The 15,256-nt window shown below is 51.2% G+C and overlaps 1 protein-coding gene across 2 annotated transcripts; it reads left to right on the top strand.

Moving 5' to 3' along the window:
- Nucleotides 1–5,641: 5,641 nt before the first annotated feature.
- Nucleotides 5,642–13,205, top strand: SERPINH1 (serpin family H member 1). Of its 2 annotated transcripts, none has more exons than XM_059816124.1 (5): nucleotides 5,642–5,749; nucleotides 9,018–9,631; nucleotides 9,828–9,926; nucleotides 10,330–10,562; nucleotides 10,745–13,205. In XM_059816124.1, exons 2-5 carry the CDS (start codon nucleotides 9,049–9,051, stop codon nucleotides 11,045–11,047), a joined length of 1,218 nt encoding a protein of 405 aa, XP_059672107.1. In that variant the 5' UTR covers nucleotides 5,642–5,749; nucleotides 9,018–9,048; the 3' UTR covers nucleotides 11,048–13,205. The 2 variants fall into 2 exon arrangements, with proteins under 2 accessions (XP_059672107.1, XP_059672101.1); XM_059816118.1 differs by having other exon boundaries at nucleotides 9,015–9,631.
- The last annotated feature ends 2,051 nt before the right edge of the window (nucleotides 13,206–15,256 follow it).

The raw sequence follows: 15,256 nt of genomic DNA, 5'->3' as shown, positions 1-15,256 counted from the left end.
CATGGTTTAGTGGGCATGGTGGGGTTGGGTTGATGGTTGGACTTGATGATCTTACAGGTCTTTTCCAACCGTAGTGATTCTGTGATTCTGTGATTCTGTAATGAATTCAGAGTGGCAAAGGAGGGTGTTGCAAGGGGAAAATTAAAGCGTCAGTCCTGAACTTGCCCTTGAGCTGAGCAGAGAAGCAGAATCCCCCCAAAGCCTTTGCATGTGGGTACCCAGAGAACCAGGCAAGCTCTGGATGGGGAACCCCTCACCCAGCAGACGCTTGATTTGCCTAGAGGTGAGGCCATGGTGTTTGAGTGCTACTGGGAACTCACCTGAGCCTGGAGTAATGCTGGTTGCCACCAGCCCTGGCCCCCACGGCTCTTCACATGGCTCTGGGAGATGACCTCAGGCTGGATCCCTCCATCAGCCACGGCTGCTTCCAGGCTCCATCCAGACCCGTTTGCTCTGGTTTGGGGAGAGATTTTGCTGACGAAACTGAGACACATGCAGGTTCCTCTGCAATCCCAGACGAATCAGTGATAACACTGTTCCTGGGGCTGCCCCGGGAAGCTCTGAGAAACGGTCTGGGGAGGGTGGACCTGATTTGAGAAGGTTTGAGCTGATCTAGGGAGGGTTTCTTTAAGGCTGGTTCACCTTCCCTGCCCATTCCTGCTCCTTAGGTGAGAAAACGATGCCGAGCAGGAGAAGTGAGAAGCAGTGCAGAGGCAGGGGAGCGTTCACATCAGTGCTGCCTTTGTCTCACCCTCGCAGGCAGGTGAGATAACGCTGCCAGCAGGATAGGGGGTACAGTGGGGATAGGAAAATTTGGGAATTTGACTGTATCAAGGAGTCTCCCAGGCTTGTTGCATCCTCTGCAGGAAGACTAGATGCATTCGAGGTGGTGACTGCAAAGAGGATCAGTATCACCTTTGCTGCCTCCACTGTGATTTTCGCAGGTCCCGTGGTTTTTAATCCTCCAAGATCTAATCCTGCCATGTGCTGTGCTCCCTCCAAGAGATGTTCAGCACTGGGACGGCTTCTCAGCTGCTCTTCAGTGCCAGACCCATGCTGGCTCTGAGCACCCCTGCCTTCCTCATCTGCAGCACAGAGAAACCCCCGAGGTAACGGCGTTACCCAGAAGGGGAGGTGAGGCTCATAAACTCTAAGGCTCATAAGGACATACAAAATGTCCTACCGGGTCAGCGTGGTTCATCCAGCTCTGCTCCACCAGCACCTTTAGGGCAAGCAACTGGTTCCAGCTTGCCTGTGGTGCATTGCGCTTGTGCCACCCCAGCACCCAGACCTGCTAGATTAGGGATGTTCAGCGTACATCCCCATTAGTATCTACTTCTGGAACTAATTAGTTTAATTTGTCTAATCCTTTTAGATTAGATCCCATCTGCCTCCTGTGGATGCAACTGTGTGAAAAAGGACTGCCTGGGACCTGTTTTAAAATGATCTCCTGCTAGCTTCTACCTAGCTCCACGCTCTTAACTCTGGGATCTGGTGAACAGCTTTAATCCCCCTCCCCATTAAAGCTGAGAGTTACAAGAAGGGACTAAGTATCTCCGCTCTACAAATTGCCTTCATTGCTATCCTTGCTACAGACCATGCGTGATCCTGGAAAGCAGAAATCCTGCACCAGCACTGCTTCATGGCAGCTTAGAAGATGACAGGGTCAGTCACTGATACAGGAAAACAAGGGTCAGTCTCCTGGGTCACCGCAGCCTACCGAAAGGGCGAGTGTGCAAAGCTGCTGGAGTTTATATTTAAAAAGTTCTGTCCGAAGAGCCTGTTAGACTGCATCATCTGCTTTTGTAGAAATAAAGCGCTCCTTCAATATATAATCAAGTGAATTAGCAACACTGCTTTAAATAAGACAAGCCAAACGACCACAACAGCATCAGTCCAGATGTTTTACGGCTGGGCATGGGTTCTTTACCGCAGGGCTGGGTGTAGGACTCCCAGTACCAGTCAGATTTCACCATCCTCCACCCCGACACCCGGCCCAGGCGCTGCGACAACAGGCTGCAAACCTCCGTCTGCTTTGTCGGGGTGCGTAGGATCAGACCCATATCACAAACTGTTTGGGGTTTTTTAATTAACGTTATGTTATAGCTCAGTAGATCTGCAGCCCCCTAAAGTCGAAGGCTCCCCAGGGAGCATAACCGCACTTGAAATAACTCGCGACAAAAGAAATGCAAGTTTTGCCCTACGCGCAAGTGCGTTTTAAAGCTGGGCGGTTGGAGGGGAGGAGTTGTGCTGGAGAAGTGGATGTGTCTTTTGGCAGCTGGGCCCTCTCATTAAAGGAGCAGAGAAGACGGAAGAAGGCAACTCCCAGTATCGCTCCCCCTTCCCGCTCCTCTCTCCCCATCCCACTGCCGTAGGATCTCCTACGTGGCACTGTGGGGGCTGGGAGCACCGGCCGGAGCGCCTGCAAAGTCCAATTGCACTTGGAAATCACTCGATGGCAACAGACATCTCCCCTGCAACACAGATCAGCCCGATTCCCAGCACTTTTACCCTGGAAAATATGTTCACAGTCAAGATTAAGCCACTTGCTGACATTTTGGGAGAATTTATTAATTTTCTACATATTCACATCCTAAACCCCGTAGATGTGGCTGTCAGAGCAATGCACGCAGGATTGTGGTGTCTGGAGGGATGAATTAGTAGTGTGAGACAGCTAGCGATAGCAGGAATAGGAATAGGAATAGACAATACATTTAAAAATCAGGCAAAAATTTGAAATATCTTTATGCTGGGCTGCCTGTCCTCAAACACAAAGAACTATTTTTATTCAACTCCAAATTCCTGTTATTGAGGCAAAGCCATTTAAAAGGACTGAAGCACAGAGCCCTGCACTTGTGTCAAGGGAGTTTGGTGTTGGGAGGCATTGAAAGAGATCAAGATTAAAAGTTATAGAGTTTATTTTAAATTTCACTAGGAAGAAAAAAAAAATCTCACATGGGAAGTAATTGCACAGAAGGGTTTGAAGGTGGAGCAATTCAGAGCTTGGCAGAGAAAACCAGCTGACACTGGAAGTTTAAAGGAGCTTTTCTCATTCCTCAGCTGGTACGTGCTGCTGGTACAGACCAGTAACATTTCACCTGCCTATGGATTGTTTGCTATCAGCAAATTCATTTTTTACTTTGGCAATGTAGTAATAAAGCAAAGATTGTGCTATAAAAACCCTGGGGCCACACTCCGATCATTTATGCAGGCACAAAGCCAAGAAAACTGCTCCAAATATACACGAGGGTACACAAAAATATGATGCTTAAGGTGCTTCAAACCTCTTTTTCCCACTGAATCCCTCCCAGAAGGAAGCTGATCTCTGAACATCACGTCGTGAGGCCATTAGGACCGTTTAGGCATGTTATCATTAAAGACCGCGGCGTGAGGTACCTGCTAGGATGCAAAACGCCCAGGGAAGATGTCAGCTGGAAACATGTTTTGTTCAGGTATTTCTTTCTCCACACACACACCACTGAAAAAGAAAAAAAGAAAAAAATTAAATAAATCACACAAAGCCAGGAGCCTTCAGGCATCTGAAATGACTTCATGCTTGGCACCCAAAGGGTCGCCCAGGGAGTGAGACCCCTTGGCACTTTTCCTCTGTAAGAGCTTTTGTGCAAATGACACCGCAGGGATCAATTCAGCCCTAATAAAGGCTGTTGGGAACGGATGAACGGGACAATCTTTTTCACAGCCAGAAGCAAACACGCAGGGACCAGAACAAACCTCCCGTTATCTGCTACCTCTCTTATCAAGGTCTTGCTGCTGCAGACGGTGCTGTGTGCAAAATCAGCGTGGAAACACACTTTTTTTTTTTGCTGTTAGAGTTCTGGGGAGCTGGTTTCTTGCAGCTGGTGGAAAATTTTGTACAGGGAGGGCTCAAAGACCTCCCCTCATCTGAGGTGTGCCACTCACATGGCATCATCTGAAGGGTGTAGAAGAAAAAATACCACTTTTTGATGCCATCTTCTAGAATTAGTGGACTGATGCTGTGTGGGGGTACAGAGAATGGAAAAATAAGATGATCCCAGGGCAAGGCGCTTGCCAGACGATGACCCAGGATGCCGTCTTCTAGAATTAGTGGACTGATGCTGTGTGAGGGTATGGAGAGTGGAAAGATAAGATGATCCCAGGGCAAGGCACTCGCAAGACGATGACCCAGGTCTCTGGGCAGAATATTCAAAGCCAGAAGACAAAATCAGATGCTGCTTTCTACTATAGCAACAAGAGGTAGCAACCTGCTGAGCCCCTCTGTCTTCTGAGGGAGGAGGAGAAACCTGCAGAGCCAAAACCAGCATTAATGGGGGGGGGAATGAAATTACGTGGTGATTAGAAGCAAGGGGAAACATAGACATCAGTTGAACAACAGAATCACAGAATCACTGAGGTTGGAAAAGACCTGTAAGATCATCAAGTCCAACCATCACCCAACCCCACCATGCCCACTAAACCATGTCCCGCAGTGCCTCGTCCACACGTTCCTTGAACACCTCCAGTGATGGTGACTCCACCACCTCCCTGGGCAGCCTCTGCCAGTGCTTCACCACTCTCTCAGGAAAGACATTTTTCCTAATATCCAGCCTAAAATGATGCAGCATCCTTCCGGTAATGTGGTCACCATCAATGAGGATGGTGCTTAATTACTGGGTGGTACCTAGAATAACACTACATCCCAGATTGCCATTAAAAAAAAAAATCCCAGGCCGGCTTAAAATGTGACCGGGTTAAAACCGAGCGACTTCAATCCTTGTGACTCAGCGCAGAAACTTCTCTATGGCACATACTTTGCTGCAAGCGCTCTCAGCCAGGCAGGCTGGCACTGGGCGGCATGAGCATTTAACTCCTTCAACGTTACTTCGGGGCTGCCGATATTTTTGCCAGGCATGGCGATTTTGCCACTCCGTTATGCTACAATGAAGAACAGTCCCCAGTTGACCTGCTCATCTCACGCCTACGGTGCAGGGGGAGATTTGGAAGTATGGAAGATGTGATGGGTGAGAGGTTCACCAGTCCAGCAGCCCAGCTGCTGGGGAAAAAGAGGGGGTGTTAAAGCAGGTGGGGAAGACGGATGGAAAACCAGTCTCTGTGGGATACAGGGATGTGAGGAAGTTCGCCAGCTGCCCGTGACTTGGCCATCAGGTCGCTGCAGAGCGAACGCAGGTCCTCTTGGGTGTCACCGAACAGGGGGGACATTTCAGACGGCAAGATGTGGCTCGAACCATGTTAAAGATGCGCTGGCTGTGACCGCTCCGGTCCTGGCTGAAGCCCTTTGCAACACTCCTGACTCCACGGAGGATGACACCCCGGGAAAAACAAATAAATCACCCGCCTCTTGCACCGACAGCTACCCAGCCTCAAGAGGTGCCAGGAGGGGGGGAGATAAGATGGGCCAGAGCCCTGTGAAAATGCAAAAGCACCGCTTTGGGCTTGGGAGAGGCTGCCACAGCCCTGCCCGGGGGCAGGCAGAGGGGCAGCCCCGGCCGGGCCGGCAGACGGAGGGAGCAGGCGGCCCCCCCGCCCCCCCTTGCAGCCGCAGCGGGGCCGGGCGCTCCCTGCCATTGGCGGCCGGCCGGGAGAGCTCCACCGGGTCCTCCCCTTCCTCTCCCTCCCCAGGCGTTTTCTGAGAGGTTTTTTCCCAACTTTCCAGAAGTTTCTCCCCGGCCCCTTATATACCCCCTCCGCGGGACCGCGAGGTGCACAGGGGAGCGGAGCGAAGCAGCGCCCCAGCCCCGCACCGCCGCAGGTAAGGGGGGTGCGGGCAGCGCGGGCTCGCAGGACCGCTGCCAGGGAGGGCTGCGGCCGCGCTGAGACTGCAGCAGGCCGGCTGTTCTTTTGGGGTCCTGCATGCTGCCGGCTGGCCCCACAGGGCAGGGAAGTCGGGGGGGGGTATTGCACGGGGGGGAGGTTGCATTGGGGTGGGATTGGGGGGGTATTGCATGGGGGAAGGGGGTTGCATGGGGGGGAGGTTGCATGGGAGGGGTATTGCATGGGGACTATTGCATGGGGAGTAGGTTGCATTGGGGGGGTATTGCATGGGGGGGAGGTTGCATTGGGGTGGGATTAGGGGGGGTATTGCATGGGGGAAGGGGGTTGCATGGGGGGAGGTTGCATTGGAGGGGTATTGCATGGGGACTATTGCATGGGGAGTAGGTTGCATTGGGGTGGGAATGGGGAGGGGGGTATTGCATGGGGGGGGTAGGTTGCATTGGGGTGGGATTGGGGGGTATTGCATGGGGGAAGGGGGTTGCATGGGGCGGAGGTTGCATTGGGGTGGGATTGGGGAGGGGGATATTGCATGGGGAGAGGGGGTTGCATTGGGGGGGGTATTGCATGGGGGAAGGGGGTTGCATGGGGGGGAGGTTGCATTGGGGTGGGATTGGGGGGGTATTGCATGGGGGAAGGGGGTTGCATGGGGGGGAGGTTGCACTGGGGTGGGATTGGGGAAGGGGAGGTATTGCATGGGGGAAGGGGATTGCAGGGGGGGGTAGGTCGCATTGGGGTGGGATTGGGGAAGGGGGGGTATTGCATGGGGGAAGGGGGTTGCATGGGTGGGTAGGTTGCATTGGGGAGGGGGGTATTGCCTGGGGGGTAGGTCGCATTGGGGTGGGATTGGGGATACATGGAGGGTACAGACTGCCCCACAAGCTGGCTCTGGTTTTAGAGAAAAGACATTAAAAGATTCCCCCCCCCCCCCCCCCCCCCCCACCTCCAGTTTGCTAGAGATGGTTGCGGCGAAGCTGCACCCTGGTTTTGCACCCAGGAGAAACTTTCGGGGGGTGAAGAAAGAGAAGAGGGGGATAAGGGAAGCACCGACTTGGTCCAAGTGGTCCCGGAGCAGCCCTGGTTGGAGAAAGCCTCCAGCCCCTGCTCCTGCCCAGCCTGGGAGCCTGCGGGACCCTGGGCACCAGCCCAGGGAGGGAGGGAGAGCTCTCGCTACAGCCTCGCTGCGACAAGGCTGACTAACCCTGTCCTTCTGCCTGCCTTAACCAAGTGTCACGTCCCTCTGCTGCCATGGAAATGGCCTTTTGCTCGCATGCCGCCGTCCGGCGGCTTTGTCCTGGTCGTGGGAGAAATACAGTCCTGGAAGGGGTGCGTGCCTCTGGCTGTCGTGGGTGATGGCACCTCCAAACCCTGCCAGGAGAGCGGGTCCCCGACAGCCCCAAGGAGGTCTGTGGGATGCCACGTCGGCACAGGGCGTCCCCTTGCAGGGCTGGGCCGTACAACCACAAAGAGAGGATGTTATCGGCCGCGCGTTCCCCCACGCTCCCTCTATTTTCACCCTGGGTTATGAATTCACCAATAATCTCAGCCGTAATCCAAGGATGGGCAAAATTTCTCTGTCTCACCGCCGCGGGATGTGTCACTCATCGCAGCCCAGAGCGCCCGGCCAAATTTCTCGCCAGTCTCTGAAGTAATGAGCCTTTTTTAAGCTGAGGATGTAAGCGGCGTGGGCCGCCCGTTGCTCGCAAGAGAACTACTCCATGTATCTGTTTTCTTTCAGAATGAAAAAGGCAAACGTTGACCTCACTATGAAAGAGTTTCAAGGTATCTTTAGAAAAAAAAGGGAAGAAAAAAACAAAAGAAAACCCCCCAGATTTTAAATGCTTGCCACACCCGACGCTGTCTGCGCCTTAAAAGCACGTCAAGGGCAGTTTTGAGCCTGTTGCACAAGTCTTTGCTCTTAGGTAGCCGGGATGGCTCAACGGAGGGCTTGGTCCCAAAAGGATTTTAGGATACAAATTGCCTCCCTCTCTGAGGCTCTGTAATTCCCACTCCAGCAAAGGGTCCCTGGTGCAACTGCGCACTCTCTTTTGCTTCGGGCTATGGCGTGTTTCCTTCCATATGTAATCCCAGCGGGCCCTTCGCTTCCTGCTCTGTTGGCTTTAACCCTGAAGCTGCCCGGTTGCAGCCCTTTCTTGTCTCCGCATGCAAGGAGCAGCCTCTGAGGCTGGCCAGGAGCAGGGTGGGAGGAGAGGACCGAGGAACGCAGCAACTCCACTGTAGCCTTGGGCATGATGCAGCCTGCCGAGGAAAAGCTCACACTGGCTGGGCGTGAAGGTGGAATTTAAGCCCTGGGGATCTGCCATCAGGAGGGTTTGCTGTGAGCAGCGTGAAGTCAGGAAGGAGGGAAGGTCTGGGGACAGGTTATAGCCTCGGAGGCAGGTGGGATGAGCTCCAAAGAGCTTTCAGGCACAGCATTTAGGACTGGTCAGTCTGCAGATGTATCGAAGCTAGTAGCTCTATGCCCTCACTGGGGATGGGTGCACCTATGTTGTGATGAGATGCCATCTACTCAATGCATGAACGTATTGGGAGGGGGCTCTGCTGGGGTAAAGGAGGGGTCCACCACCTTCCTCTGCCCCACTACCTTCCTGGCAGGGCTGTACAGGCAAAACTAAGTCACAGAGCTGACCAGACAGCCTTGGATCTTCTCAAGGGGCCTCTCTGACATAGCTTGGTGGAAGCTCATGTGCTCCATCTAGTGTCTAGAAAGCTGAGCATTTGGGTACTGAGCTGGGGTCCCCAGAGAGGACAATCCCTGCCATACACTGACCGGGATAGCCCCTGGATCGACGGGCAGCACTGTGCTACATGGCCCTTGGGCAGCAGAAACATCCCGCTTTTAGCTTTTCCTGACCAGGGCAGAGGTTTGACCTGTGACTCTGGGGACAGCAGTGTCTGTTGCTTCCATTCCCTGACCCCTCCTTAAATCATTTACTGTATATGAACATAGAGTAATATAGTAAAATTGCTTAAAAAGGAAGCTTTCATTCAAAATGCACAGGCTCTGCATGCTGGAGTGCAGCCTAGACCCTTGAAGATCAGTTGTTGCTCAGGGGAAAGCCCAGTGTGGACTTGGGATTGTTGTACCCCAAGTGTAGCATTGAATGCAGATGCTCTGGCTGTCACTGGAGCCTAGGAATGGGTTTCACTGGAAGAGCCCCTGGGGTCTCTGAATGCTCCAGGAAGGGCTTAAATCATGCTGACAGTGAGGTCTTCTTGCCCAGCAGGTCCTCAGAGGTGTTGGGTACTGCTGAAGCCATGTGGATTATTCTGGTGTTCGCTCTCTGCGGCCTCGCTGCTGCTGTGCCCTCGGAGGATAGGAAGCTGAGTGACAAGGCAACAACGCTGGCTGACCGCAGCACGACGCTGGCCTTCAACCTCTACCATGCCATGGCGAAAGACAAGAACATGGAGAACATCCTGTTGTCCCCCGTGGTCGTGGCCTCTTCCCTCGGCCTCGTGTCCCTCGGGGGCAAGGCTGCAACCGCCTCCCAAGCCAAGGCAGTGCTCAGTGCAGACAAACTGAATGACGACTACGTGCACAGCGGGTTGTCTGAGCTCCTGAACGAGGTCAGCAACAGCACAGCCCGCAACGTCACCTGGAAGATCGGCAACCGCTTGTATGGCCCTGCCTCGATCAACTTCGCCGATGACTTTGTGAAGAACAGCAAGAAACACTACAACTATGAGCACTCCAAGATCAACTTTCGAGACAAGAGGAGTGCCCTGAAGTCCATTAACGAGTGGGCAGCCCAGACCACGGATGGGAAACTCCCGGAGGTCACGAAGGATGTTGAGAAAACTGATGGGGCCCTCATTGTCAATGCCATGTTCTTCAAGCGTAAGTTCTACCTTTAATTCTTGATACAAGCGACCCAAAACCTAGCCTGAGCTGATACATAGCAGACTAAATGGGAACGTGAACAAATCCTAGGTCCACTGGAGGCACGCTCTTTTTCAGAGCAAGTAGTTAGGAACTGTGCGTGAAATTACCACCCATTCCCTTTTCTCACAAGCTGAATTTCTCTCTCCTGTAGCTCACTGGGATGAGAAGTTCCATCATAAGATGGTGGACAACCGTGGCTTCATGGTGACCCGTTCCTACACGGTGGGAGTTCCCATGATGCATCGCACAGGTGAGTGGCAGATCTCCTGCCCCGTGCCAAGACCAACCGGAGTTACGCTCACTGCCGCTCCATTACCCAGTTCTCCACCAAGTGCTTCCAAGATTGTTTTGCCTCACAGGCAGTAAGTGAGAGAGAACAAAGCAGGGTGTGCTTGTTCTGCTGATTCAGTCTCTCTGTGAGCAGAGAGAATTCATGTTCACTATTGGGTGCTTGGCTGTTAGGAATAAATTCTAGCTCATCGTGCAAATGAGAGCCACAGTTTTGAGTTGTTGCCAACTCCAATAATGCTGAGGCAGTTCCTAAAACAGCGTTCAGACCCGCATCCCTTGCTGGTCAGGGTGAATTCACAACAAGGTTGTGGGTAGCTTTGCCTCTGCTCCACATCTCACCCTTTTCTGCTTCTAATTTCAAGGTCTCTACAATTATTACGATGATGAGACAGAGAAGCTCCAGGTGGTAGAGATGCCACTTGCTCATAAGCTCTCCAGCATGATCTTTATCATGCCAAACCATGTGGAGCCTCTGGAGAGGGTTGAGAAACTGCTGAACAGGGAGCAGCTAAAGGCCTGGGCTGGCAAGATGAAGAAGAGATCAGTGGCCATCTCGCTGCCTAAAGTAGTCCTGGAAGTCAGCCACGACCTTCAGGTAAAGGAGGTCCTTGAAGAAAACAGTTGGGCCTTAAAGTTCTTTGGGGTGGGAGAGAAAATAGGGGGATGATGGGTTATCTGTGCCTGCCATCCTTTTTCCAGCAGGTAGCCTAACCATGGCTGGAAAGAATTGCACTGTATCATCTCTGGGAGGGTTGCTGACCTCTTTTCTCCTCCTAGAAACACTTGGCTGATCTGGGCCTGACAGAAGCCATTGACAAAACCAAGGCTGACTTGTCAAAGATCTCTGGCAAGAAAGACCTTTACCTGTCCAACGTCTTCCACGCTGCCGCTCTTGAATGGGACACAGAAGGGAACCCCTACGATGCTGACATCTACGGCCGAGAGGAGATGAGGAACCCCAAGCTCTTCTATGCTGACCACCCCTTCGTCTTCATGATCAAGGACAGTAAAACCAATTCCATTCTCTTCATCGGCAGGCTCATCAGGCCCAAAGGGGACAAGATGCGTGATGAGTTGTAGTTAGTTTGGTTTTTTTTTCCCCAGAGCTTTGGTTTGTGTGTTTTTTAGTGGGGGATTTCAAAAAAAGGGGAAACACTTATTTTGTATCCTTCTCGAACTATGGGTGCTATTCAGACCAGGGTGCATTGTGATGAGAAACCAGCATACACTTTACCTCACCCCAAAGTACTTATTGCACAAACCCACCTCGAGAGAGGAAGAGGGGAGCCTGGCACAAGAGGGTCACCAGGAGTGGAAGGGAACTGGCATGCACTGTCTCAGCTACTGGCATCCTCAGCTGAGATGTTCAGGCTGATGCCTAGCTCCTCCCTGCACTAGAGTTAAGCCTCCTGCTACGTACCTTGCTGCTACCATCAGCCCTGCAAAGGCACAAGCCCTCCACCCTTCCATCTCAAATGCTTCTGCACATTTAGCTCTGCCACTTACTTTTCTCTCCCTTTGTTGCTTTGTTTCTCTCCTTTGCTATGCAGCACCACACCAGAGCTGCTCTGGTTGCTTTGCAGTTTTTCCTTGCTTCTCTCTCCTATCTTCAGTGGTATACAACAGACCACAAAAGGGCCAGTTCTGCGGTCCAGCCCCATCTATGGCCCTGGGAGCAGAGCAGGACCATGACAGCATGTAAGAACGGAGATTGTATGGAGTTACATCCTTCCGTCCTGCCTAACCCTGCTCTGGATGACTTAAATGCTTCAACCATGGCAGGTCGTCAGCTACTTAGCTAGAACACTCACTGCAAAGCCAAGTGCAGCTTTGCTCAATACTTCACAGAGAAGTGGCTTAGGGGTGTCAGCAGAGAGGCCAAAGAGCAGATGGGCTTCTAGAAAGATAAACCTGAGGTCCCTTATGCACTCTTGCATGACAGAAATGGCTGTGCTCCACCCCTCAGGGGATCTTGGGCCAACACCTGGAATTAAACATCTTGTAGCAGGCAAACAGAGGAACTCCACTTCTCTTGGTGCTTCTGCATCAGCACAGAGGGCTGGGAAAGAGATAGTCACCACTTTGAAGGTTCTCCCAATTATGACCAGGGCTCTAGTACCCATCAGCTCCCATAGCATGCCAAGGGACTCCTGTTGGCTTCTCACAGTGAGGTGGATCAAGTTCACTTCCACTTTGTTTAAATGCAAAGCTTTAAAAGCTGCCATTACCTGACTTCCTAATGACCCTTTTCTGAAGCTCCTCTCCTCCATGATACTTTAGCTCCCTGTTGGCTGACCTGGATAAGGGCACACTGAAAACCAAATGTGTTTATAGTTATACTCGTATTTATGTCTGATAATTAGCAAGTTTCACAGCCTGCTCCAGCCTAGACTTGGAGGTTATTCGCATCTTCTCTTTAAGGGATATCATCAGGTTAATACTATTTAAAGAAGTAACCGATACGGTCCCATGAGCATTGAAGCATGTGTCAGGTAAGCCTTGCTACGCACTGAGAGACACCACCAAGCAAGTAATGACAAGGTCATTGAAATGAGAGAAATCTGTGCATCATAATCTAAGTGTCAGTTATTTGAAACCAGCAAGGACAGTGACTGCATTGCTTTTCCTTGTTTTTATTTCCCTGCCAATGTACTTACTGTCAGGTTGCTACACAGAAGCCCAATACTGCATTTTCTCAGACCATACACTATTTCCACTTATTTATTAAGCTACAACTACGAAGTCTCTTACTAGGTGTTTCCTACAAGGAAAAATGCAGCAGCTTGCACCCCCAAGTTTGACCTGACCATGACTTCTCCAGGTTTGCGAGGTTACACAATTGCAGAAAAGCTCGCCTGCCCTAATTCCTATCCAAGCCAGCTGGAATGGGAGATTCTTGCCCTTAAGCCTCTTCCCAGATCATATTCCCAGGTGCTTTCCCCACCGTGTTGGGAGGTAGGAGGCAATCCACAAGGATGTACCCAAATGCACAGGAAGCCTAAAGCCCAGTGTGTATGCTAGACACTACCCAGTGAATCAGCGCACTGAAACCCACACGCTGTTGCACGTTATGGAGGATGGGGGGAGGGGTAAAAGGGGTGGGCAAGACAAGAACACACTGTGGGATATTGTGAATAATTTGCATCGTGGGGATGCAGGTGTCAGATGGCTTTTATTGTCTGTTCTTGTACCACACAATAACAGTTGTATAATTTTGCAATAAAACTTTTTCAATGAACCTCTGGCAGCCACAGTCACTTGCAGGGTGTGGGTGGAGACAAAATACTCTTAAAAGACCTTGGAGAGGTTCCTTGCCATCCTTAAATCCAATACACCTTTCTTAATCTGGTAGTTACAGACAAAAATTACACTTAACAAGCAGCAACAGATGAATTCCCATGACACGTCCATCATGGGAAAGGAATACTATTAGCAGGTCAGCTTTTCACTTCACTTTTAAAAATTTTTCTCCCGAAACTGCAAGTATCCAGCATCTTTAATGCTTCACAGGTAAGAGAACCTACTGCCCTCCCCTGCTCTGACATTTAACAGAGCAGCAAATGGCTCAGTTAAAAAGAAAATATGGCAGCATAGGAATAAAACTGAGCTGTTTGCCACAGGGACCAGCCGTCCTGACCCTACAACCCAAAGCTTCTCTAGCTGGGATCCAGTTGAGATCGAGGAAAAAGAACCACAAGAACCTACACCATCGCAGTGGGAACACAGCTAAATCTTGGAAAATTCAGCATTGTCAGACCCTGCTGGCCCATGTCCTTCCACTGCTGGAAAGGGATGAACCTGCTGTCCATTCAAGCATGCAACCTTCTGCCACTCAGTCACGAGCAAAACTAAAGCCACAGATATCTCCCCTTTTCCCTGTGCCAAAATAGCACGTGTCTGGGACGGGCAGGCACACGCATCCACATGGAGCTCCTCACAGACTGAAAAAGCACTGGGTGCTGGATCAGTGTCTTTCACTGCACAAAATTACAGCAGCCATCTCCAGCACTAACCATGGCAGCCCAGGATCACCATCAACCTGGAACAGCAACACTGCAAGTAAGTTAAAAGCTTTCCAGAGCTCCTGAGCCCATCCTACCCCCAGCTCGTCTTGCAAGCAGCTTTAAATACTCGTGGTTTTCATCCTAGGGAAGACAGCACCCTCAAGACACAGGGAACTGAATGAGCCTCCTAACTCTCCTTTAGCAGCTTCTTCAAACAGTTCATGGTGGTGGCATACTCCAACCATGCATGCTAGAAAGGTATTCAGTTCACACGTGCAAACCTTGACCATTATGGGATAATCATAGAATGATAGAATGGTTTGGGTTTAAAGGTCACCCAGTCCAACCCCCTGCCATGGGCAGGGACATCTCCAACTAGATCAGGTTGCTCAGAGCCGCGTCCAACCTGACCTGGAATGTTTCCAGGGATGGGGCATCTGCCACCTCTCCAGGAAACCTGTGCCAGTGTCTCACCAACATCATCCTAAAACATTTCTTCCTTATTGTCTAGTCTGAATCTCCCCTCTTTTGGTTTAAAACCATTAAAACCCCTTGTCTTACCGCTGCAGACCCTGCTAAAAAGCCTGTCCCCACCTTTCCTGTAAGCCCCCTTTAAGTACTGAAAGGCCACAAGAAGGTCTCCCCGGAGCCTTCTCTTCTCCAGGCTGAACAACCCCAACCCTCTCAGCCTGTCCTCACAGCAGAGCTGTTCCAGCCCTCTGATCATCTTCGTGACCCTCCTCTGGACCCGCTCCCACAGGTCCATGTCTTCCCTGTGCTGAGGGCCCCAGAGCTGGACGCAGTGCTGCAGGTGGGGTCACACCAGATCGGTAATCCTTGATGTTGTCCTCAACTTCTCACAACATGATGGACCTAGCAAGAAGAGAGGTACAGCAATACCGCTCTTAAACACACTGCTTGCACATCTCTTGATCTTATACACAAGCAACTAAACATCTCTTGATTCTACCAGTGATCAGCACTGAGATTAATAAGCTGATGGACCAGGTTGGAGGGCTCTAAACCAGAAAGAAAGTTGAGCGATCTCCAGGAAAGCCAGCCTTCACTGGAGGACTGCAGGAGAAATTTCCAGCAATCGTCATCTAGTACATAGGGACTTCGAAGAATTTAGATAGAATATGCAAGGCCTTGCACTCTGTGTCACCCTTCTACTGCTTCAGGCCTTCCAGTTTTCACACATTCCCTGCTCCTACAAAGTGACAAAGCTGGTCTGTCACCTTTTTTGGGGAATTTTTTTTTTCAAAATTCAAATTCATATTAAAAA

This window comes from Gavia stellata, chromosome 1 (genome assembly GCF_030936135.1).
Source record: "Gavia stellata isolate bGavSte3 chromosome 1, bGavSte3.hap2, whole genome shotgun sequence".
NCBI classification, from domain to species: domain Eukaryota; kingdom Metazoa; phylum Chordata; class Aves; order Gaviiformes; family Gaviidae; genus Gavia; species Gavia stellata.
The sequence above is the reverse complement of the archived record's forward strand: the minus strand, read 5'-3'. Positions and strand labels throughout refer to the sequence as shown.